This window comes from Cucumis sativus, chromosome 6 (genome assembly GCF_000004075.3).
Source record: "Cucumis sativus cultivar 9930 chromosome 6, Cucumber_9930_V3, whole genome shotgun sequence".
NCBI classification, from domain to species: Eukaryota; Viridiplantae; Streptophyta; class Magnoliopsida; order Cucurbitales; family Cucurbitaceae; genus Cucumis; species Cucumis sativus.
Window position 1 is genome coordinate 18,862,676 of NC_026660.2, and position 26,462 is coordinate 18,889,137.

The window sequence follows — 26,462 nt, forward strand, 5'->3', positions numbered from 1 at the left end:
TTTTTCACACATACTTGCTGTTTTAGATAGAAGGATAGTAGATATAATATAGGTTAAAAAATTTAGTCCCCATAACTGTTTTAAAAGTTAGAACCTACTCTTACAGTTTGATAAAAACCTATTACTATGGACTATTTAGAAGAACTTTATCACACCATAACGATTACATTCTAATTATAAACTATAGGGACTAAATCCTAACTCTCCACAAATCATATGCACATACATACAGGAAAAATGGATTTTTCTATTTTGAATATACTTCTCATCATGGTGTTGGAGCTAGCTTGTACATCACAAAGTATTTTGAGAATACAGGAGGTCAGATAGTACCTGAAGAATATTTTTTATCCTATAACTTAGGAGTCAAGTCATGAGGGGCTTAATCTTAAATATTTGGACACAAGTTCATGTAATACTTTAGCCAACAAGAATTTATTCTTGCAATTATCCAAATTAAGCAATCTAGTTGGATGTTACATAGAATTCTAGACCCAGGGACCATTGGAGGGTAGATACCTTGCAATCGAAAACCAAATGCAATGCTTTACTTGTGAAAGAAGAGAAATATATAACTTCCAAGCCCATGGTTTTTTCATTCCATTTCAGTTCTATCCAGTCGGGACATCAAATCGACCATTCCTAATAATGTTTTTATGGAGAAACCGTGATTTTCTTGAGAGAAATATGAGAACACACAGAAGCATTTGAAAAACACCATCTCCAACATAAAAAATGGGAATCCAATCTAAACCACAGAAAATAACTCCTGTACCAAGAAACAAAACCAAGCTCATACTTACAAAAAGAATTTAGTGACAAGTGCCCAAAGAGGCGTTAAATCCAGCAACTTTCCAAACTTTTCACCTGTTTCTTTATCTCCCTGAAAATCTTATTATTCTCCTCAATTCAAACACCCCACAAAACTGCATAGAAGCAAGACAAAATGAATACCATTATTTAGAGTGGTTTTGAAATGATTGATTCTGCTTGCCATGATCAAAATCACCTTCAAATGTCTTTAATCATTCTAAAATGAATTTAGTGTTTAGTTTCACTCATAATGCGATTTCCACAACACCCTATTCGATTTTAAACGATTAAAGAAATATAAGAGAAAGAATTTAAACATAATAAAGATGGTTTTAATCATTCAAAATCACTCTCCAATGTGTTTTAATAATACTTCCAGCCAATAAAACAATAGCTATGTTTTAAGAAGGAACTCGGACCTTGCATTCGATTTCTTTGAATAATCTAAATTCTTGGCTTATCTTTATTGAATTGACAAGTTTCAACAAGGACTATAAATTTTCTAACTCCATCCTTAGGGGACCAGGAAATAAGCCTAAACTATAGAGCTTCTCTACTGAGTTCGTCTCTGACTCTCTACTCAGATCTGTAATCTTAGAAACGGTTAAGCCCCTTCCCCAATAACACCACCTCTGGTTCCGCAGCAGCCATTACAAATGTAAACACATCTTAAATGAGCAATACGGTTATCAAAGAACGGATATATTTATGACTGATTTGAAAATAAAAAGATCTGCCAGAGAATGTTGGAACACTTGTTCAATAATAAAATACATCAACGGTCACAAAATGATGAATTAATTGAATAAAGTTCCATATAATATACTTATAAGATATTTGAAAGAAACTGAAACCAAATGATAATATAGTTACCATGCTCAATGTTTTACCAGATGTGTGCATCGGATTTTAAAACCTCAACATGATCACAATTACATAGGTACTTCAAATGTAAGAAGTTAAAAGCCTAGAGAGAAGAATATATTTCGTTTTATGAGAAACTGAGGATATCATTTGAAACAGCGTGATGCCCCAATAAAACAACCCAAGGGACAAGGGAAAACCTTGAAGACTAACCATCAGCAAGAAAAAGCAACAAAATGAACGCAGAAAAAACAGAGACTGAAAACTGAATATTATAGAAGAATAATTTGCATAGATCAATTTATTTAAGGATACCAAAAGAAGAAAAAAAAGGTAATCTACTACCAAGAGTCTCCGGCAAACAGTGTCAGTTTCACAATCAGCTTAGAAAATATGACCCAACATCATTCGGTAGTAGACTACATTACAAGAGTACCTGAGTTCATGCCGCAGACATTTTTCATCAATAATGCAAAATCCCTATCACGATTAGTGATGAGAGAACTCCATGTAGCAACATGTTCCAATTATACCCAGATAAGAACAGCTTTATAAACACAGAAAGATATGTAACTATAGGGGGAAAAACTTCTAATAAATCATTTCCTGTGTAACAAGTAAAGGGTAAAAATAAAAGCAGTGTTCATTCATACAAATGCTCAAAATACTTTCATCCGACATGGGTCCATGTAATTTACAGGATAGTTGAAATAGCTTAAGAGAAAATCAAGAAGAAATATTTTGAATCTCCAATAATCATAGGCAAATGACAGCAAGAATAAATGAAAATTTTATTTTTCCGAGATTTTTAAACATTGCGTGTCACAATTTAATTTTTGTGAGAAAATGATATACAAATAAGAATGCCTACCTCTTTGAGGTGTTGATTGATGGAGAAAGATCCAAAACCTCATATGCTAATGGAAGCAATAATCAACCTCATGAATAGTACTACTACTAATGCTGGAGTAAGAGCACTACCATACTGAAGTTGAAGAAACTTCATCGAGTACAAACCTAAGTAAGAAAAAGAACTGAGAATACATTGTTCTATTGAAATTTCAGATCATTATTTTCCTAAGACTAACGCAGATTTTGGTTCTGCAAATGCTGATAAAAATCACCATTAGCTTTATCCACTCTACCGCTTGCTTCATCCGAGCAATATGGACTTATTTCCTCGTCGGGAATATTTTCATCACCTATAGTGCTCACCCCACCCCTGAAGTTCCCCTGGCATCCCCACTGACTTCTTCTCTGTAACCAAGGGGGGCCAAACTTTGTATTACGCCACTTCTGCTGCCTAAAGTATCTTCGTCCCAAGTCACATGATGATTCTTTTGCCCGTTTCGCTATCTGCTGGTTGTTTGATGGAGTGCACAAATCTGTTTGGTAATTAGTACTTGTACTAGGAGGGCTTTCTTCTGAGAAAGAAGTTCGAGAATCATGGCTGTTCACCTGCCCTTCCTGAGACGATTGTCCAGCAGTACCACAGGCAGATGTAGGCAGGCCTCTCATACCTCGGGGATATGGTGGTAGGGGTGGAAAAGGATGAAAAGGCACTCCAGGAGCAACATCCCAACACTCCAGATTCTCTGCATGAGATGTTCCACATTGCTCAATGATAGAAAATGGAATTCCATAGGATACAGGCAAGCGAGAAATAAATCTTTCCTGTAGATGCCCAACTGTGGAAAAAGCACAACTCAAATCGCCAATATTCTGTCGAGGAGGATCTAAAACTGCTGAAAAAGCACTTGAGGAAGCAACAGGGGGATTGAAGGGAGATGAAAATCCAGGAGGAATATCTTCAGGGATGTTTGGCACTGCACTGTCAGCCCTTATATCTTCATCTTGCCGACAAGGTACTCCAACAGAATCAGAGAGGGAGATGTCCTTATCATCATTGTTTACTTTGTCTATCAGCATTGATGCTGCTCCAACACTATTTAATTGGCTGGAATTCAATTCCTGCACCGATGTTGATTCAAGCTTCTGCTCCTTAGATCTCAGATCTAGGCTCGTATCTGCAGGCTGATCCCATCGACTCTTACGCTTACGGACTTTTTGTCCATTCACTGAGTGACTAGCTGCGGAAGCCAGAGAACAGACCTCTGCAGGATGAGCATCTGGCAAAGATGTAGGCATCGACTGCTTGATACAATCAATTGCATCTGTGGGTCTGCAATCCTGATCGTGCCGAAAACTGTGTGATGCAGTAAACCTACTGCTGTTTGAACCCCTGTAAACTTCCAATCTCCCATCCTCTCTCTCAGAATAACCAAATTTTCTAGTATGTCTTGGGAACCATCTGTCCCGAAAACTTCGGGCAATTTGATGTACCTGCAGGTCATGCGTAACTCATCAAAACTGAAGTTTAAAAGCTTTTGGCCAAAGATCACACCTACACTAAGACTTAGGAAAAGAATTGTAAATTATATTTGAATGTTTTTGGACATTTTGTCAGTGGTGGTCTTTGGAAAAATTGTCTAGATTTGGCATACACTTGAAATAAAAATCATTTTTACCAACATCTTCAAGCAAACCGGAGGTTTTCACATCATTGCTCTGTTTTTGATATATTGCAAATGTGAACTGTGATTTAGTCATGAGTGTGACTTTTGGATAGATCTTCATTTGATGATAAATGGCCTATTACCCTGTTTGTGACTTCACTCTTTAATATAGTTAAGCAATGGGAAGCCCTTTTACTCCACCATAATTACACCTATATATTATTTATTTGTCTGTTTGTTTATTTTTATATAGAATTTTTTATTGTAGTTAAAGTTCTTATACTCTTCTACTCTTTGCACTACTATTCATTTTAATAGAATAGGTCAATCGATACTCTAATAATTTGTAAATGATACCTGTTTGTCATCATGCTCTGTCAGTGACAATAAGGACTCTCTCAAACTGCAAAAAAATTAATCATGTAAGGATCACTAAAATACAGCAAGCGCAAGGATCTACAAATTGTCACTCATGGCAAAAGAAAATAATTAGCTGAAGATACAGAATAAGCATGTCAAAAGAAAAAACACATCAGTGCCAGCATAAACTAGAAATGCCTGTTCTTTTTTGGAGTTACTCAAGAGTGAAGAAAAACAACTTACAACTAGTCTAGAACTAATTGCCAGCATTAGATGTAAAGTACTTTCAGCAACTTTGTCTTGGCAAATTTGACACCCTATCAGTTATAATCATCCCATTTTAATCTGTTTCATATTATTTTGTACAAGATCCTCAATAATCTGAAAGATAAACCTTTGTACGACCTACCTAACCAAAGGAATCTCACTAGAGTTTCACTTTACTTCAGAACCACTCTTGTCGGGGTGGTTGTTTTAACAAAGATAAACATTACAATACCAAGTTTTAGCAAACAAAAATATTTTGTTACACCCACTTCTTGTTTACAATTTTCTCTAAACAAAAACTCTACGAGTCCCACCACATGGTCAGCCCTGGCAAGAGATATAACTTATGTGTTTGGCCACCAAAAACTTAAACAATAGTACGTCTCCTGTGCAACTTCCAATATCGTTGGGATTCAAATGCATCCATGCTCTAGAATAAAACAACAATTCAATGACAAGGGCACAATCATTCTTTTAAAGGGATTCAAATGCATGTACATGCAGTGTAAAAATCTCACAATTATATTCGGAATAGAATGACAAAGCAAAGCCTAATTTCAATTTGCACATTTGATAAAATGAAGAAAACTAAAAAAGAAAAAGTTGAGTAATCAAAGTAATTTTTATAAGAAACAAAAATATTATATTAAAAATGTTGATAATCAAAGTTGATCTAGAAAATGCCAATAAAAGAGTGGATTGGCAGTTCTTGATAGAGTTTCGAAAGCAAATGGAAGAAAATAGATAAGGGGGTACGTCCTTATAAATTCTTCTCATTTGTAAGAATCTGAAAATCATAAGCTCCTAACAGCATCAACTTTTTCATTTGTCTCTAAGTTAGAGAGGAATTCACTCAATTGAAGAGCTGAAAACGTCAAGAAAACATAAACCTAATATTCCAATTTCTCCTAGCTGCTGCATTTTGTACAAAATAGATAATGAAACAGTGGATTATATCAAATACAAGAGACAAAACAAGACAACAGTGGATCATATCTTCTTTAATTGCAAGTTGGTCTCAATTGGTGGCATATAATGCCCAAATTTTTTGATACTCAATGTTGTTTTTCTTCTTTTTCTAAAGGGAAACACGTCTCTTTTATTAATGATAATAACAAGAGAAAAGTTCAAAGTACAAGAGAGTTATACAATGAGTAAAAGAACCTGGGGATCCAGAGACGTACGTTGTTTCTCATCTTAGAAACGAAAAAGGAAAATAAAAGAAAAGAAAACTAAACATTCAACTAGATCTTCATGATAAAATTTCTATAAATTGAACTTTAGAAGGAAAGTGGTAAAAAAATATACACTGAAAGTTAAAGTTGTACATGGGTTGGGTTGTGGCACATTTTTGGACCAACCCAAAAACTTGGGTTGGTCAAGTTAGCAACCCAAATGACCCAAACATGGTCTCCAACCCAACCCCCCTCCAAAGTATACCCCAGTAAAGAAACTAAAGTTTTCATTAGCACATCTCAACAAATTAAACTACTACATAATTCACCGACACCTACAGAATGATAGGAAATAGTTATTGAAATTAAGCATCACAATCTCTAACCTTTCCATTCCAGGGCAAGGGGGACCGCCATTGATATGCTCTGAAGTGAGTATCTCTCTTGTCACCAAGTATTCCAGGACCTGCAGAAGAGTTTGATTATTAAACACTCCGTTCGGTGTCAAGAAATTTCAAGAAATTATTTAAAAACCTATGATTTAAAATTTGAGAAGTGATTATAAAGAATTGTTTGGAACGTAAAAAAAAAAGTTAGAAATAATCCTAATCAAATTTCTTCGTCTGAATGGTAAAGGAGAAAAGGAAAAAAAATACAAATAGCTTTGTTGTTTTGGGGCCTCTTCCCCCTCTTGTCTTGTAATTTCATTTCATTAATGAAATTGTTTCTTAAAAAAAAAATATATATATATATACAAAATTTACTAATATAGACTTTTATTTTGATATTATATAAAATTAAAATAGGACAAGGTTAGAAAAATACTTCATCATTCTAATCAAGAAAAGTTTTACAAAACAGCTCCAGTTCGAAATTCCTCACAATGTCTTATGCCATACATTTGCTCTCTGATGAATGTCTTATTACCCTGATTGTGACTTTGAAAGATCCATCGTTCCTCTCACCACGAAGATTTTATAACAAATCACAAATGTCAGCTATCCAAAAAAACCTACCCTTTTGCTAAAGGGAAAATTAAGCAAGGACTCCTCGAGCATTGAACTACAAACTTTAGGTCGAGCCGCATGAATGCTAAAGGATTGAAAAACATGTCTACATAGCCAAAGCATAATCATAAAACCATAAAAGATGAACGAGAACCTCTGCAGCTTCCTTAAAAAGGACAACACTACATTCACATCAATCAAACAAGAAGACCTCAAAGAGTCCAATCCTCGATGTTAACTTTGTCGCGTAGAACTTGCAAAGACAAGAAGGGAGGGGGAAATCACATTCTTGCAGATTTAAAACTTCCATGGCATATAGAATAAAAGACAGGAGGAGGAGATCACAAATGTCAGCTATCCAAAAAAACCTACCCTTTTGCTAAAGGGAAAATTAAGTAAGGACTCCTCGAGCATTGAACTACAAACTTTAGGTCGAGCCGCATGAATGCTAAAGGATTGAAAAACATGTCTACATAGCCAAAGCATAATCATAAAACCATAAAAGATGAACGAGAACCTCTGCAGCTTCCTTAAAAAGGACAACACTACATTCACATCAATCAAACAAGAAGACCTCAAAGAGTCCAATCCTCGATGTTAACTTTGTCGCGTAGAACTTGCAAAGACAAGAAGGGAGGGGGAAATCACATTCTTGCAGATTTAAAACTTCCATGGCATATAGAATAAAAGACAGGAGGAGGAGGGTTAACTTGATCACAGAGAAAGGTTGCACATGAGACCCTCACACAAAGACTTTGGATGGAATCTCAAGAGATTTTCTTTGCTTTTCGCATGGACATCTCCTCACATGTCCAATCCTTTATGGGTTTCAATGAAGAAGCAGATACTTAGATCTGGCTTTAAGAACTCTCTCAGGTTTCTTGGCAAAATCCTTCAAACAGGTTGGAATGTCAATCATGGTACTGAACATAACAACAGCATTTGGGATGATCTTCCAAAAAAACGAAATTTTCTAAAGGATGAAGAACTACAAGATAAACCAAGTATAAAGGCAGTTGGAACCACCCTTCTTGAGTATGCCAACCCAATCCCAAAACCAATCAACAATTGCCTCCCTCCAGCAATTATTTTTACAAGAAACAGTCAATAATAATCTCATCGATAGTATGAAATTACAAAAGGAAAAATTGCCAGGTGAGATTACATTATACTATTCCACTGTGAAATAGAAAAGTGAGGTTGTGATCACAAAAGGATGGGGTGAATTTACACCAAGTAAGAGCAATATACAAAAGTAGGCTTTGATGATGAAGGTCCATTCATTCTATATGAGCCAAAAGTAGGCCTTGATGATGAAGGTCCATAATTGAGATTTCAAAAGTAGGCCCAAATTTGTCTCCTCCTAGAGCGAGTTGAAAATTTAGATTTCATCTTGAAGTTTGTGGAGATTTATCTAAGTTGTTGTCCCGATCAATTATAAGAATGGTTTTTCATCCAGATCATTGAAGATGGAGTTTGTTTTTTCACCAGTTCCACTCCATCTCTTTCCTGGTAATTTAATATATGGATTCTCTACTTAATTGATTGCAAAGGGCTTCTGTTCGTTGGCCCTTTATTGTCCTTTAAAGCTCAATTAATATGAACAAATGCAGCCAAAGCCTTGGTTTCATAAATTTGGTTTGAACGAAGGGTATTTCAAGACAAACCCATTGAATGGTCTTTTGGTTCTGCTCAGCTCGTAGCTTCATCACGGTGTTCCCTTTCCAAAAAAATTGTTGATTACTCTATCCAGGATATATGATCAAATTGGAATGCTTTCATTACTCCAAGTTAACTATGTATTTCACTATTTAAATCAATATGTAATTTTGTACTTTACTTTAATGCTTTCTTTGTAAGGGGACGTGATTCGGACGTTATGAGTGTGTTAACCTAGTTGAGATATCTTCCCACTATTCGTATCTCATTTTAGTTAGAGCATAAGTTTATTTTAATTACATCAATGAAAAATGTGGTTTCTGTTTTTAAAAAAATGGTTAACTTTGGCCATGCCACAACCTATGAGGGCATTGGATAGTATATCCTTCTCGTTTCTCAAGCAAGTCTACCAGACCCATCAAGAACCAGATCAAAAAAAGAAGGGGGGAAAACAAACACTCAATTGCATAAAAGCCATGCAAAATAAATAGATAAAAGAAAGGAAGGAAGAAAGAAAGAAAATAAAAAAGAAAAAGAAGAGAAGAGAAGATAAAAGAAAAGAGAAGAGAAGAGGAGATAAAAGAAAAGAGAAGAGAAGAGGAGATAAAAGAAAAGAGAAGAGGAGATAAAAGAAAAGAGAAGAGAAGATAAAAGAAAAGAGAAGAGAAGATAAAAGAAAAGAGAAGAGAAGAAAAAGGCCATGCTCCCTCCAGGATATGTTTGCACTTCCAGGATACCTAACTAGAAAAGGTGAAAATGACTAGTGCCTATAAGCAATCTCATACAGGTTCGACATGTCTTATCTTATCTTTCCTCAGAAAAAACTGAAGTCCTAATGCTACACAGTAATATGTTAACTAAATAAGATATATTTCATCTGAAGTAAACACCAATTATGTATATATCTTTTTGGTTGCAATAACAAAAGCGCTAACTATACTTTCAATACCAAGTCTGACCAGAGATTGAAATCTGTACCACATTTTCCTAGTCCCTCTCCCCTATACAAAACCAAAAAGGTTGGCACTTACCCCCTCATCATTTCGAACATTTGTAATAGAGTTCACTTAAATATAATCGCACATCGTTTTTGTTAAATTTGATAGTATGGAGTTCCATCTCAGAACCAATTAGCAATTAGAGGAGTTAGTTTTTCCAAGGTGGGACTCCCAACTTCTCCAATATGCCCCTCAAGATGGTGCCTCTTTGGGTTCACCTATCTTGGACCGAATACTCAATTGGGTTTAATGGGCTCTGATACCATGTTAAATTTGATAGTATGAGGTTCCATCTCAAAACCAATTGGCAATTAGTGTTAAATTTAACAGTTTTTATACTCAATTTCAGTTTCTTTGCTAATTACATATTTGATCCTTGTTTACTCAAACATTCAAATGTGACTTCATTAGTCATATTATGAAGACAAGGAAATGAATTTTCGTTTTCAAACAGAGATTTTTTATTGATATAATTAAAAGAAACTAATACTCCAAAATACAAAATGATTAAGACAAGGAAATGATCATATATATATATATACTGAACTGGGAAGTTTTTTCCCAGACTCATTAAAAGGAATCTTGAAATTGGCATAAAAGTAATACCTTCAAAAGCTTCCGAAGAATAGGTATCTTTTTGAAGTCACTTCTATATTGCTTCATTATGTTATGCAGCATCCGCAAACCTGAGAGCAAAAAGGAGGGGAAATGAATAGTTTATGGTATTCTATAAACCAAATGACACAAGAAGGCCACATAAAATATACACGGAGAGCATAAAAATTATTTAAGAAAAAAACTATACCATTTTTGTTTATTATGTCAGTCAATACTAATCGTGACTTTGTCTTCAAAAGAGCATCAAGGATCATTGAAAGATCCCGATTGCTGTCAAAAAAAAATAACAAAAAGCATTTAATATTATGATATACATTACATAAATGACTGTCACAATTTGGAACATAAAAACATAGTAATAATCTCAGGCAACCTCTGAATTGCTTCACCGCTAGCACTTGCACCCGATGCAGCAGTCAGAAGAAGAAGCTTTAAGTACCCTTTAGGGGCATCCTGTTAGAGGAAGGAAAAAACTTATAAGTTCTTGAACACTGCAAATATCTCTGAACGGAAAATGAGCACACTTCAGCACAAATCCACCTAAAACGACACCTTTTATCAAGAAAGAACAAAAGTACAGAAGAATAGGCCAAATAAAGTACTAAAAACCAATACTCTGATCCATGAAAAATGCAGAGCAGAGTTACATGAAGAAAGAGCAGTTGATGGTAAAGCATAAAAGAGCCCACTGACCATCGTTGCCACCGGCAATTAAAACCAATAGAATAGCAGAATATTCAAGTAGTCAACATGTGGTAAGTCACAATAACTCACTTTTCTTTTGCTAATTCCCCCTTCAGCATCCAGAAGTTCATTAAGCTTCTCCTCAACTGTATTAAATACAATTAACCATTAATAAGCCCATCACAGCTATTTAAGCAAAAGCTAGTACTCCAAGCACGACTAACCTGCTTCAAAGCGGTTACCCGGAGAACCTTCAATCAATCGCTTGGGCTTTACAGAGGAAATCTGGGACCTGTTAGTTATTTGTATTTTTTCTGCAGAGCTAACTTTTCCTTTCTTGATGGAACCTAGTTTACGCGAAGTTTTCATCCGAGGATGCGATTTTATATACACTTGCTTATCTTCAACAGAATCCAGCTTGGACTTCTTACGAGCGTCAATGTCATCCACTGATAACTTTGCCTCCTGCTCAATAGAGCATGTATTTTTGTCAGGAATATTGTCCAAAAGAGATATTTCTGTCTGATCAACAAAGATAGGTTGGCTTGTCACATCCTCAGTCTGATGGGTAATATCTGGCACTGGAATAGGTGATGCTACCTTCGAATCTTCGAATTCCAATGAACTATGCAATGGAGAAATGGTAGAGGCAGAAAGGTTAAGAGGATCTTCTTTTTCTTCTGAAATCTTCGTTGCAGAAAGTTTAAGAGGATCCTCTTTTTCTTCTGAAATCTTCGACGCAGAAAGCTTAAGAGGATCCACTTTTTCTTCTGAAATCTTCAATTCACTAGCAATTCTGATAGGTTGATCTCTCTTATCCCTATTCCCTTTTAGATGCTCAGAGGATTGCATTTTAGCAACATCCATTGAACTAACTGCAGTTGACAAGTTACTATTCAAACTTCTTCCATCTCCTCGAAGCATCACAGGTTCGGGGAATTCTTCATCTGAATCACTTTGAATAATGACCTCAGAATTGAGGGGGTCTCCACCTATATAACCTCGACAATGGAAAGAACCACAATAACATTTTTTTGCAGCAGCCCCAAATACCCTTACATAATTGTAGTCAAATGTCACCTCTTCCCCCTGAAATAGGAAAGAATTGATGAGGATACAGCTTCTACTAATGCAATGTAAGGCAGAAAATGAATTCGTAAAAAAAGGAAGAAGATCAAAGGGATTTATTTTTTTTACAAAAAATGTTGCTGATCAAAATAATGCCAAAGCATCATATATCGAGCTTTGAACAAGAAGGGCAGGAATGTCCAAATCAACTAAGAAATTAGGAGAAAACATTTAAGGAAAGGATAAATTTTTAAAAAATATATCTAAGATATGAATGGAAATGTCATCATCATGGCTGTTCAGTTTCATCCACATTCATACTCAAAATTGCAGAATCATGTGAAAAGATATTCTATGAACAACTCGATTTTCTTTATCAAAAGAGAAATACAACAATTATAGAATCACATGGTCTTGCTTTGGCGAATGATGCCACCAAAACTATTTTATTGCACCTCAGCTTCAATTTACTTGTTGAAAAATAAATTAAAACAGATATAACGTAATCAGATGTCAATCTTTTTTCTTTTTCTACTTCTTTTTTGGTAAAAGAAACAATTCATTGATAATCTGATGTCAAGTTTTCATCAAGACATTATTTTTCATCTCAAAGACCACTGAAACTATAGCTGGAGAAATGGGGATATACACTATGACAAGAGGGCTGTGAAAATGTTCTATAATCGTAATTTGTACTGAAGGACAGATCAGCAAATGGTACAAAAAGATAGAAAATCCACAATGGCATTTCAGAAGCCCTAAACAGATAGAGATTACAGAATTATTCTCTCCCATCAAGTCAAAAGGTACTGAGCTTTTAAAGAATTAAGGAAAACACATGCATGTCCCTTTTCATTGACGTAGTAAAAAATTTACAGAAGAGAACCAAAATTCCAATCCTCGGAGCTCAAATGAACTCACTCCAATTAGCATTACTTGTGGCCTAAGGGTTTTAATTATTATAATAATAATAACTAAAAAAATTATCTTAAAAGATATATATACCAAACCGAGCTTCTCATTAAAAATGACACCATCATTTTCAACCAAAAGTCCCCCAATCATAAGTCACGGATATTCTTTCTGTGAATGATTCAGAAGGAAACAAAGCAAACAGTAAATGTACCTTCTTAATATCCCTTAGTGCAAAGAGCCCAATGCAGATTTCTCCATTCACCATCCACTGTTCCAAGACCAAGAAAATAAGAATTGAAAAAAAAAGAGGACTAGAAACTCGTAAATTCTCAAACAAATCTCAGAAAATTAATGTTTAAGTTGCTACTTGCTAACCCGATCAACACAGAAATATTAAAAATCTTAATCAGCTGTAAATAACTAAGATTGGTTAACGTGTATATACATAATATCAACGTGATAGACCATGAGTTTTCAAAGTAAATTCCATTGATGGTTTGCTTGTCGTCTAGCCATCTTTATGATGGGAGGGATTCTAGGAAAACAAACTGCTCATAGTTTTGACTCCATGATCAAATCCTTCTCAAAGATCTCAATGAGGGCACAACTCTTTTGTTTCTTTTTGTAAGAAATGGATTTTTGTTTTAAAGAACGAAAACTTTAAATGAAATGAAGGAGTAATACAAGTTATAAGAAAGAATTCCAATTGGAGATGAAAAAAAGATAAGCTATAAAGTGCAATAAGAGTGCTGATTTTTACACCAAAAGAGAGCAGTAGAAAGAACCCTATCCAGATAGTGCTCAAGGGAAGAGGATGCATCCCTAAAAATGCAATCATTTTGTTTCCCCAAAGATGCCAGAAGAATGCAAGGACAAGAACCAACCAAAGAGTCTTCTTCAAACCATAGAATGGGTACCCCACCAAAACAGAAGCAAAGAGATCATGGATAGAAATACGAAACAGCACCTTTCAAATGTGATTCAGAATCCCCCTAAGACAATTTTCCCTGGCGTTATCCACTACACTACCATTGTGGTTGTGCCTTTGAAAGCCAATACAAAATTTCACCTTTCAAGCCCCAACTCCACCTAACTCCACTCATCCTTCTATGAGCCTCATGAAGCACGATCGTATACTTTCATACCTCCACCAACAAAAAGGTTTTTCAATTCAGGGCCTCATACAGTTGCATCGGCATCTTGGTTCAGAAATAAGGCCTCTGTATTATGGCTATACCCGCTAGGACAGAAAAACACCAAGCACACAGTGAAACAAGAGAAGAGCATTGTGGTTGGCCCTGCCGTTATCCATCCACTCTACTACCGTTGTGGTTCTGCCTTCGAACGCTGATACGGAATTTCACCTTTCAAGCCCCAACTCTACCTGACTTCACTCCTTCCATAAGCCTCATGAATCATGATCGTATGATTTCATACCTCAGCCGACAAACGGGTTTTTCAATTCGGGGCCAAATATACTTGCACTGGCGTCTTGGTTCAGAGACAAGGCCTCTGTATTATGGTTATACCTATTACCCGCTAGTACAAAGAAAAATAATAAGCAAACAGTGAAACAAAAGAAAAGCCTTAGAGAGGTCTGAAACTTGGAATGCTCGATCTCTTATGCGAAAAATGCTACATCTTTGCTTCAAGAGGGGTTATTGTCAGCTTGATGGCTAAGCAATTTCCCCTCCTCTTTTTGGCTTTAAATGAGCCACCAAAGGGTGCTTTTGGCTTGTTTTCTGATCTGCTTATGGGGTGCTTCAATTTGAAGTTCTTTGCAATGTTGATTGGTTTAGTTTTCCCCTTATTTGTGGGCTTATAACATCGTCAATCTATTTTAAATCTTTATGTTTCTTATCTTCTTTTTGTTGGCCCCTTCCCCTATGGTCCTATGTGTCTTTCAATCTAGAACCGAAAGGCTACTCACAGTTGCACAAAAGAATGAGGCTCATACTTGCTGAATAACAAATCTGTCGCATGGAGCCAAGAAATGCCATAATAAAACCAAGAGAATTTCATTGTGCAATCTCAAATTACCTATATCTAAACCACCAAATTCAAAAGTCTTTCACAAACTTCTCTACAATCTTGATAGCCGACACAAAAATCTTAAATAAGAAAAAAGTCAGAATTCTGCTTCTATGATCTTCTATCACCTCATGCATAAGAACTTGGTCCAGAATATGCCATTTTGGTAATAAATAAAACATTAAATAAAACCATTAACACTTGGTAATCAGACTACAGAAGTCTCAGTGCTGCATAGAAGTCTACATCCTAGGATGAAAATTAGGAAGTGCATGAATAACCCGACAACCTAGACTACCCAACCCATAGTATAAAAATTGGGTTGGGCTAGTTTAAAATGTGGGTTGGGTTGGGTTCAAAATTTTAGTTTTTTTCGGGTTGGGTTGGATCTCAGATTGGGGGTTGAAAAATTCAATTCAACCCAACCCAACCCAAATTAATGATATATATATTTTATTATTAATTGAAGAAAATGGGGTAAAAGAAAAGGTTGGTTGATACTTAGGGATGGCAACCCAACAACCCAACCCATATTTTAAGGGTTGGGTTGTATTGCCGTTTACATCCCTAGTGAAAATACTTGTTTAAAACACACACAAACATCATTTTACCATGTAACAGTATGCTACAATGTTCGCAATATGCAACAATGCTTAGTGAATAGGGTATAGACCTTCTCCGTGCGGCAATTTGGATCACAACTGTGATTAATGAAACGCCCCAAATTTCCCTTTCCACATGCGTCTATGACCTGTAACACATATACAGATGAATTACAGACTTTAAATAACTTTCACCAAAGGTGAAATGAAGGAAAAGATGATGCAATTAAGAGGAGTGGTCCTCGTATCAGTTCCTTGTCAGTAGTCTAGAACAATGTGAAATATGATAAACCTCAAGCTATAGATCTTGTACAATGAAATGTTAGTCCTAACAAGATACAGTAAGAATGAAAATCATTTGAACTTTACAGTAATTAGACCTAGTTATATTCTTAAAGCATTACTTAAGAGCTGTCCAGGTGAACGATAAAATAGATTCTATCAACATGTTCCTTCTTTTGTTTCTTTTCCGAAAGAAAACAAACAAGTAAGAATCTGAAACATTACAATGGAGCCAAAAGTTAAACAAACCTCTTTCAAATGAAAAACCAGACTATCTTGAGAAAAATTGAAAGAACACAGACAGGCATACAAAAAAGACAGCCCAATGAAAAAGGTTAACCCAAAATAGAAAAAAGAATTGGCTTGCCGAGAAAGTTGACTCCTGTTACAAAAGGGAGAATGCTCGAGATCCTCCTCAACCATAAACCTAAGTCCTAAGAAGCCGGACACTTTAGTTTGGCTAGCTTGTCCATGTCCACCACGTGTTAAACACTAGGACACTTGTTAGTGTGGAATACATCAAGCTAAGTAAGCATATAAATGCATCAATTCATTTTATAAACGTGTCATTGCCATGTTGTGTCCTAGATTTTAAAAAAATGACGTGTCGTCGTGTCTGTGTCCATGCTTCTTAGCCTAAGTCCCTATACCTGCCACACAGACATCAAATAACTGGAAAGGTAGCTCGAATGGAGCGAGCAAACTGACAACGCAATTGTGGTATTTCTAAGCTCTAACGAATTGCGCATGTGACACAAATGCATCATCTCATGCATCAAAAGAAAAACCTCTGTCAATAGAGTATAGAACCCTCTAAGGATAGAGAGAAGTTTCTTCGTCAAAATTTATAAAAAAAAACACCACATGACACCCATAAGGATATTTACATAAGATAGAAGGAATCTATCATAATAGGTTATAAAACATTCTAGTGTTAACGTTTAAACGTTATATATATTTCAGTCTTTGAGTAGTCACTTTTATTTTTTGAGAAAGAGATGAAATTTTTTAGGAAGGAAATAAAAAGAGACTAATGCTCAAGGATACAAGAAGAAACTAAAATAACTAAACAAAGAAGCTACTACAATGAAGCATAAGCAACAACATAAAGCAAACTAAAGTTACGTAATAAAGCATAAGCAACAACCCAGAATCAAACCGACGAGGAATATCAGAAGCAATATACAGTAATGAATTACTACAAAGAATTCCCACATTCTGCAACTCACAACTTAATGATCAAAATGAAGTACAACAATAACAAGATGATAGCCTAGCCTCAAAAGGAAAGGCGCATTAAGAACATGATTCAATTAAGAACACTAGCAAAGAAAATGAAGATCCAACCTCGCTGCCATTTAGGGTCATGAAGTAAAAATGCCGATGACCATTCAATGCATATTCCTTTTGGCGTGCCTCATAAGCATGCATGTCAAGGACCTGAGTAGATGAAATAATAGAATAAAATATATATACACACACATATATTTGTAAAAGAAACATTTTATTGATAAATGAAATCAGGGGAGAACCCCAAATAAAAATAAACAAACATGAATGACATAAAATCACAAAAATTGAAACACAACAAAATATGTGTGTCCGTGTGTGTAAGGTACTTTTATTAATGAGATGAAATTGCAAAAAAGGAGGAACCTATACCAAAGAAGATAACAAATAATATCTCCAGTTGGACAAAAAAAAAATGAACACTGTAATTATAAAAAAAAACATATACTAACAAAGGACTTGGAACTCTACACACGTTCTACTAACTTACATTCTACCCTTCCACTGTTATGTTTATATAACCCGTCATGAAGTCATAAAGAATCTTATCCAAATTCAACCTACAGCTTGACATCTTCACACAGTTGCACAAATTTTTATTCAGCCAAAAAAATGATGTCATAAAAGAGATTACATTATTGGTCCACAAATATTATCATTTCTTACCGATGCAATTAACATGATAGATAAATCAAGCAAAGCAAGAAACATATATATGCAACTTTCAAGGCACATGAAAAGTAACCAACGATCGAGATAGATTGTTCTATAGGATATGTCTTCAACCATGGATACATCACAATTACCTCTCCAACATACTCAATGAGAAATTGTCCTTTTGATATATCCTCAAGCAACTGTAGCCCATAACCTTTCTTTCCACATCGCAACCACTGTAATTTAGCATACTTACGCTTCTGGAACTGAAACCACATGTTCAAAAATTAAATAAGATTTTCATAAGGACTCAATTAACTCGACCAAAAAGATAGATCAATAATGTATGTGTGAGAGAGAGAGAGAGAAAGAGAGAGAACTGTAGGGAAAAGCTTCAATACCTGTTGATTAGAACAAAGTTCCCCACAAGGACATGTACCTCGTACACATTCAATATTGAGCATTCGGTTCAAGCATTCATCTCCACAACCTAACCGACCATCCAAAGCTGGTTTGCAGTGACAAACCATTATCTGTTCAAGAGATGTATAAACATATAAAATAAGGATATTGCCACATTGACCTAAATGTATTCAGTCTTGTAACCTAATTGGCCACTGAAACTCGAGAGTTGACCACTTACACTGACAAATCATTATAAGATTAAGAACCATAAAATATACAAAACAGAACAAACAAAAATGCCTACAAACAACCAATTTCAACCACTGGTAATATGTGCAAAAAAACACAAGAAAGCTAACAAAATTAGTTTTATCCCAGCAAAAGAGAAGATTTGTATTTTTGTTCCCATCTTATAAAAAGGAAAAAAAGCTAACCAATTAACAACAGGACTAACAGAAGAAGCAGCATCAGCAACCACACTTTACATGAATAGAATGACCACAATTCAGGTGCATTAGAACATTCCAGCCATTGTAAATTTGCCATTAATTTAAGTTTTGTTGACTACTTTTTGTGCATTCCCTGTCCATAACTCCACAAAGTGTTCCTTTACATATTACTTTCAGAAGCACAGTCAGAAAGTTTCAGTTTTCAGTTTTTAACTTTTCACACCAGCTTTGTGAAGCATGCTGTAGACTGTCTTATCAAATACACACACACACAGGTGTGCAGATTGCCTCGCCTTATTAAATCTAAATGCATTGCATTGATAAGTTCCATTTCAAATATTCTCCCCTACTAGAAAGCATATTACATGGATCCTTTACTTGGTAGGAATTACACTTTTTATGAGAAACTGAACTTCAAATAAAAAATATGTATTACAATCACACATATAGGATAGAAAGCTGTCCAAAAGAAATAGAAAACAAAAGAAACCCTCAACAACTTCGTGAATCTTTTATCTGCTCATTGTTCCATGGAATAATCAACTGAGGAAAAAATCAGAGGAAAATTCTTCACTTATTCCTCTCCACTGGTCCAGGCTGCCTGTGTGGGAATTTGTGGAGCACAATTCAGCATTTTATTCTCCATGGTACCAGTTTATACATGCCAGTGCTATCCTAAGAGATTTTCTGCAGTCAAGTTTGGGCGACCACAGTGTAATGTGCAAGGGGAAGATTTGTGGGCCAATCTAGTGCTTGCAAGGACCTAAGGCCATTGGTCAGAAAGAAATAGGAAATTTTCGAGGATGTTTACAGGGATTTCCTAGAACACAAATTACTTCGTTCCTAGCTTCAAAATCAAGTTGCCAATAAGTAGACTTCTGTGCTCCTTTCTTTTCATTGAAATTCAAGGGTCGTTCTCTAATTGCTTTAGTAGTACAAGGAGATCCTGCATCTCCCACCTTGTACCTCTATAGTGAGTTAATGAATTGCCTTATTCAAGGGAAAAAAAATAATAACTTTAGAGGTAGACTCCAATTTAATGGAAGGACTATGGGATAAATCAGTAGAAACGCCCCATATGGGTGTTATAGGTTTTGTAGGATGAGAGAGAAATAGGAGGGTGTTTAGGGGGGTGGAGAGGGACCCAGCAAGCTTTGGCCCCTTGTTTGTTTCCATGCATCTCAAGGCTTCGATTTCAAAGATCTTTTGTAATTACTCTTTAGGAATGATTTTGCATGGTTGGATCCTCTTCTTGTAAAGGGTGTCTATCCTTTTTGTAGGCTTGGTTTCTCTGTATGTCCGTGTATTCTTTCATTTTCTCAATGAAAGTGGTTATTTTCATCAAGAAAAGAAAATAAATAGAAACATCACACACTTTCTTCTAAAAAAAATATACTTGTATGCCAAAAGGCTAGGTATCTAACCGTAACCAACGCAACAAAGCTAAAATGCACTCAGGAAAATCAAGAACCTGAGAACACAACAAAATTTTCCATTACTAAAGGCATAAGAAAATGAAAATCATCCAAACTTCACAGCACACTTCTCAAATGTTCCACCACCTCCAATTTCAAAGGTTTCCAATCCCAACCAATTCACTTGATCAATTACAACCATACAATTTAAACATACTTTGTCTGGGTTTTAGGACTGCGGACGCATGCTCAAAATATGATGATAATCACAAATCAAGTAAAAACATCATTTAGAAAAATTCACCTCATCAATAGTCTGGGTTTTACGACTGCGGTGCAAAAACTGATTGCTGCTAATGGAAGCAAATTTGTTCTGTTGAGGAACAGCATTCACTGCAAACAAGTACAGAGGTCACATTTCAACTATATAATGCAGGATTATGGACTTCAAAAGTAGTTACTACTATTATTATTGCATGCATTCCCTAAGGAAAATTAAATTTAATTCAAGTTTACGGCACTATTAAGGCATCCCAGCAAAATCCAAGTACCTGTTGCTGGATGAAAACTCTCCAATTCCCTGTAAGTTAGCCGTTTTTTGGAACCATTTTCTTCCCCAGATTCATCTGATATTTCCAACTCTGCATTAATCTCTGCATTCGACTTCTCTTGTGGGATTGAGCAATTAGCAAAAGCTTTATCCACATTGTCCTTACAAGTCCTTCAAGGACAAACGACTATAAATTAAAAATACTAGAAATAATAAATCAAAAAATAATTTTAAAATAAAATAACAATAATCATTGTAGTGCATGTATACATATATATACAGAGTATTGAATTTACATAAAATAAAATCCTTGTAGAATATTGGTTCTAGAAAAGGAAAATGAATTGCATGAAAACAAACAGATTCAGTGAACTAAAGACTTGAGGATACCATAAAATAACTATTTCAACTGCATTAATTTGTAAAAGGCATATTTGAAAAATTATGAACAAAATACATTCCCATCGATAAAATATTATAATGTCATGATGATTTATTAATTTCATGGAAAAACTAGAGAACTTTTACGATATCACTGAAAAGGAAGAACATGGAACTACATTAAGCACGTGATTAGAAATCCCACCAGACTGGCAAATGGTATGACTTGGTCCTTCTCTCGTAAGTTCAATAATATCCCAAAAATGAAGGAAATATGCCAATAGGTAATACACTGAACATTCTATTTCCAGGAAAAAATAAATTGGCATATTTATATCTATTTTTGCAACAAAAAGAACACTAAATTAAGAAGATATAACTCAAAGAGTAAGCAACTTAGCAAAACAAGAGGTTGACATTTACCCAACTTCCAACCTAAGTTTGCTTATTGAAACCCAGATTTAGTTAAATTTTATTCAATCCCAATCCCCCCTATTTCCAAATTTGCTCATGCGTACAAATGATATAGTAGAATGCTGACTTGTGAAGATGTTGCATGAGAATCTAATCTAATATTCTAATGCATGCTGCAAGTTTAAAAAGGAAATTATTAAATGATTTGAAGAAGATTTCTGAATCATGACCGCCCTTGTATTTCTTTTCCTTTTTTCTTAATGTGGTTATTATACACACATACATACATATATGAGAAATAAATGGTAAAATAAATGCGTACCATGTGCAACTTGCATGTCCTAAACTATCAACAAGAGAAGCTGGTATGCGTCGCCATTTATGACAGTCATCGCAGAGCACCCAAGCATTGCGAGGAGGCATATACTGCTCATTCACAGCACCCTGTACCACACTCAAATCTACTGCCACCGTGGATGCAATAATGTTATCGCTTTTCTCAGGCTTGTCGACAAGACAATTTCCTAAAACATTCAAAACAAATTAGAAAGAAGTTTTTTATTTTTCCAATGTGTTAGTACAAATCTAGCACAAAAACAGTAGAACACGAACATCTCCATGTTCAGAGAAGGAGAAGATTGTAAGTGTCCCTTAATCAATCGAAGAAAAATTACCTATGATTTGGTGACTTTCTGTTTCAGTCACAACTTGGTCACATAGAGCCTCCTTGCTTTTACTATTTTTAAAAGACTTCCGTTGGTAAACCCTTTCATTTGAAGCATTCTTTATTTTGTTTTTTGAGCCAGGAGCCTTTGACTTGCCTTTGCTAGTTTTAATAGATTTAGAACCTTTGGGATGTTTCTTCTTTGCGGATTGAGAAGGAAGAAATGTTTTTGAATTCTCTGATTCAGAAAACACACTGCCAACATCTGCTCTGCAACATTCTTTATCATTGAGAATGTCTTCTGCTTTCAAAGTCTCTTCAGGAAGTTCAATCTCTGTCAACAAAGACACTTGCTCCATAGACAATTCCTTAACAGTTAAAGAGTAGTTTAAAACATTTGCATCAGCGTAAGTAAGTGTCTCACCAGAACTAAGTTGATTGTCCACATTATGTCTTCTTCCGTGCTTCTTTGATGACTTGGACCTGTTACTGCAAGCAGAAACACTTATGCCACGTTCCTCAGAACAACTAACTACCCGAGAGGGTTTGTCCTTCTTCCTACCTTTCTTACTACCGGGAGCATTTCCAGAAGCGGCAAAATCTTCTAAGGATGCCAAAACCGAGTCCTGCAAAATTTCCTGACGTGCTGCTCCGACTTGAATATCTAAAACTGAATTTATCACTTCTGAATCAGGCGAAGTTCCAGGATCCAAACTCCTGGCATCACTTGTCGCTACAGGATCAACCAAATGGGAGGAAACACAGAGATTATCATCTGCATGTTTTTCAGAGGACTTGTCTATACCAACGATGCAACTTGAATCATTATTAGTACATTGTTCATTCACAACAGAAGCATCAGGACAATTATCTTCTTTATCCTGATTCCTGCTGTAGCAGAAGATCTTTCTTAAAGGCCCCTCCTCCTCGGCCTTTTGGTCATCAACACCAAGGTTTGATGGAGGGAATTCCAAATTACCTTCCCAATATGATTCATTGCCATAATTGCAGTTGACACCCTTGGCAGACAATGATGAATCAACAATTTCGGGAACCACAATGTTCAGAAAATTATGACCCACGTTTTTACCTAATTTAACCTTCAGACGAATACGGTTGGTTGAAGTTGAAGTAGCAGATTTTCCTTGGGTCCCTTTTCTTGATCTATGTGAACTTTCACTTAGCTGTTTCTTATTCCGCTTGGCACCTCCTTGATTACCTTTAGATTTCTCATTTCCTTGCTTCTGGGTTTGATTTACCAGAACATCATCAATTTCTTCAAATGACTGAATAATATGGCCCAGTGATCCCCAGGGTGAGGGACGAGCAGGTCTAGATATAGAGCTTCTCCTCCTTCTTGCAGTGTCAAAAATCAGTGGCTCTGGCACCTTTTTTTTTGTTTTCCTGGAAGCCCTTTTTGTCACAGTTTTTTGGCTTGATGTTCTCCTTCGGCCACTCCTCTTAGAAGACGTGATAACTGTTTCAGGACATTTAACTTCAGAAACACAGCCAACTTTCTCTATGTCATTGTTGTCTTGATCACCGACGCTACATGAATTAACAGAACTAATATATTTTATTGGAATATCTGCTCCATTCAACATTCCATAAAATTCATCTTTCTCAGAATTAGGGAGCTGAGAAGGCAAGGGCGATGAAAGTAGTTCGACACAGTCGTGGTTCACTTGAACAGTAGCGTCCTCCAGATTATGGTCATTTCCAATCCCCGGAACTGTATGTTGTCCACCATCACTATTATTGTTAGTCAAGACATCACTATCATCTCCCCCAACATCTGGAACGTACTTGGATGAGGAATTACTGTCATGCTTTTCCTCACACAAATCATTCTCTGAAGCATTAATAGTTAGTGGTAAACCATCAGATTGCAAGCATTCCCCAATCCTATCGCATCCCTGGGAAGGCAACATTTGCAGGCATCCTTCAGGGTTGCTGTTCATATCAGCAACTACAGTTACTGTTTCTCCAGAGGTGCTACTTAAGCTCTTCCCGTCCATCCGGCAAACATACCGATCATAGTTGGCAATTGATTGCCCCACATGTATTGGTAGTATTTGACCACTCTGTAAAGGGGACATCTCATTCAACATATCTGCTTCTAGTTCAACCGAAGCCTCAGTTATCCTATCTGCAACCTCAGAAAATGAACAACCAGCACCATCATTTTCCAGCTCGTTTTTCTGTATGAAATCATTTGGCAGTCCATCAGCCGAAGCTGAATTAGAAACAATTTCACAGACATAAGAAGATTTTAAGTCATCTGTACGAGTACCCGTCCCTGCTAAAATAGGACCATTTTGTGCAGTATCATCCCTTTCAACTTTTGCAGGAGCATCAATTATACAACTATTATTATCAAGTTCTTCAGGTTTCACAGAATTTACTAATGACTCAGTTAAAGAAATCATTTCCATGGTAGCATCGCATCCCAAAATATCAACCAAACCATCAACGTCTTCAGACTCTTTCATATCCAAGCTCAATGTTTTATTCCCCTCGTTGCAAGACTCGTTATCCAAGTTTAGACAGGGATCACTACCGCCAGAATCACCATCCAATCTTTTATCCATTAGCAAACTATCTGCATGTTCGAAGCCTCTAAGCGTCCCATCCTCCCCAGAAGTATCAGGGTCCGATGCATTCGTACAGAGAGAAGCCGTAGTCACTTCCAGCCCCCTATCTGGCTCAAACATCTGGCCCTCACGAGAATTAGATGAAAAGGAAGCCATCTCCTGGTGCGACTGATGCTCGGGAAGAGGTTGACTCGAACACCTGACCAGCCGAGTAACAGAGGCACGAAACGGTTCCCCGATCACAGCCGGGTCATCACATGAACCCATCTAAATTATCGATAGCGAAAACCAATGGATAGCCATAACTCAAAAATTGCATAAAGCAACAAAAGAAAAGAAGCCTACAACGCGACTAACCCGAAACAAAGTAAAATGTGTGTATCAAATCTTCTTCAATCAAATCCCAGTTCTGGTAGCTCACAACATCCACAACCGGAGAAAACAAGAACAATACTTTCTCGTCGAATTCAAATTGAATCTTAACCGGGGCAGATGACCCACCAAAAAAGAAGGCACTATCCCAACTTTCTGCAGCATTAAAACCCTAATTTCAGAATTTGAAACACAATGCAGAAACATCCGGTGCAGAAAAACACAAAGTTGTGCCAAAAACGAGAAGAAAGAGAAAAAGAAAAGTGAGAAAGAATCAAAGAAAGAGGGGAAATTACCTGAGAATGAAGATGAAATTGAGTAAATGAAGATGAAATTGAGTAAATGAAGATGAAATGAAGGTGAGGCGTTTTTGAATGGCGTCCAAGATTGCTGCTCTTAGGAATTCGGTTTACGAAAAGGAAAAAGAATCGAAGAAGGATGTTTTAGGCCTTATAAACGTTGTTCTAAGTTTCAAGTTCCCGACCGAGAGAAGGAATTTGGTGTTGATTGGTAGTCGGTAGAGACCGTTTTAGCCCTACACGCTCTGATCGTACATTTTAGGGTATTTTCGTAATATCACTTACCCCTTCCGCCCTTCCGCCCTTCCGCCCTTCCGCCCTTTCTTCTGCTGCTTAAGCTTAATGGGTTGAAGTTGGAAGTACGAATTCTAAAGATTCGGGCCACCCAATTTTTTCATGTAAACAAATGTTAGGGTTCAAGTTCAACTCTTTTCTTTTTCTTTTTCTTTTTCTTTTTTCTTTTTTCTTTTTTCTTTTCTCTTTTTTTTTTCTTTTTTTAATATTAAATAATATTATTATTATTTTAATTCATTATCTCTTGTTTTTTTAATAAATAAATTTATCATCTCTATCTTTTCAATTTCTTACTTTCCAAGGGCCACAATACACTTATTAAATTTAATATATCAAATACGAATTCTTAGCAATTAAAAAAATAAAACAATTATCTTCTCCTCAAAAACAAACAATTATCTTTCAAATATATATATATTCAATTTCAATCTTTGCATTTTTTAAATGTTATGTTTTGATTTCCTTATTGCCAATGAATTTAAGTTATTATTGCCAGTTTGTTGTTGATTTTTAACAACTTTTTATTATCTGTTGTCATATTTTTATAAATTTTGGAAACATGCTCTCCTTAATTTAATTGTTATTAATTTTTTAACCATTGAGAAATTATTTTATTTTGAAATTATTTATATTTATATCAAAAATTAGTTTATGTGAGTGATAGACTGTGGAAGTAGATGTAATAGATATCTATATAAATCTATTAGGAATAAAAAGTAAAATGGAATATATTTATATCTAAATTAGCAATTTTTACAAAATAAAATATAAGAATGAGATTTTGAGGATTTTGTTTTTAGAAAAATAAAATATTAATTT

At 35.7% G+C, this 26,462-nt stretch overlaps 1 protein-coding gene across 3 annotated transcripts; it reads right to left on the reverse strand.

The window, feature by feature from the left end:
- Positions 1–2,444: 2,444 nt before the first annotated feature.
- On the reverse strand, positions 2,445–25,627 carry LOC101204735 (histone-lysine N-methyltransferase ASHH2). Of its 3 annotated transcripts, none has more exons than XM_031888187.1 (20): positions 25,347–25,627; positions 25,036–25,206; positions 22,509–24,877; positions 22,095–22,418; positions 21,743–21,944; positions 20,627–20,796; positions 20,380–20,468; positions 18,208–18,339; positions 17,956–18,072; positions 17,207–17,299; positions 15,649–15,726; positions 13,156–13,212; positions 11,186–12,050; positions 11,052–11,107; positions 10,651–10,730; positions 10,465–10,547; positions 10,266–10,345; positions 6,382–6,461; positions 4,551–4,596; positions 2,445–4,020 (listed from the first exon to the last, which is right to left on the reverse strand). In XM_031888187.1, the coding sequence occupies exons 3-20, from the start codon at positions 24,832–24,834 to the stop codon at positions 2,761–2,763; spliced, it is 6,138 nt and encodes a 2,045-aa protein (XP_031744047.1). In that variant the 5' UTR covers positions 24,835–24,877; positions 25,036–25,206; positions 25,347–25,627; the 3' UTR covers positions 2,445–2,760. The 3 variants fall into 3 exon arrangements, with proteins under 3 accessions (XP_031744047.1, XP_011657418.1, XP_011657417.1); XM_011659116.2 differs by having other exon boundaries at positions 22,509–24,945; XM_011659115.2 differs by having other exon boundaries at positions 22,509–25,206.
- Between the last annotated feature and the right edge of the window lie 835 nt (positions 25,628–26,462).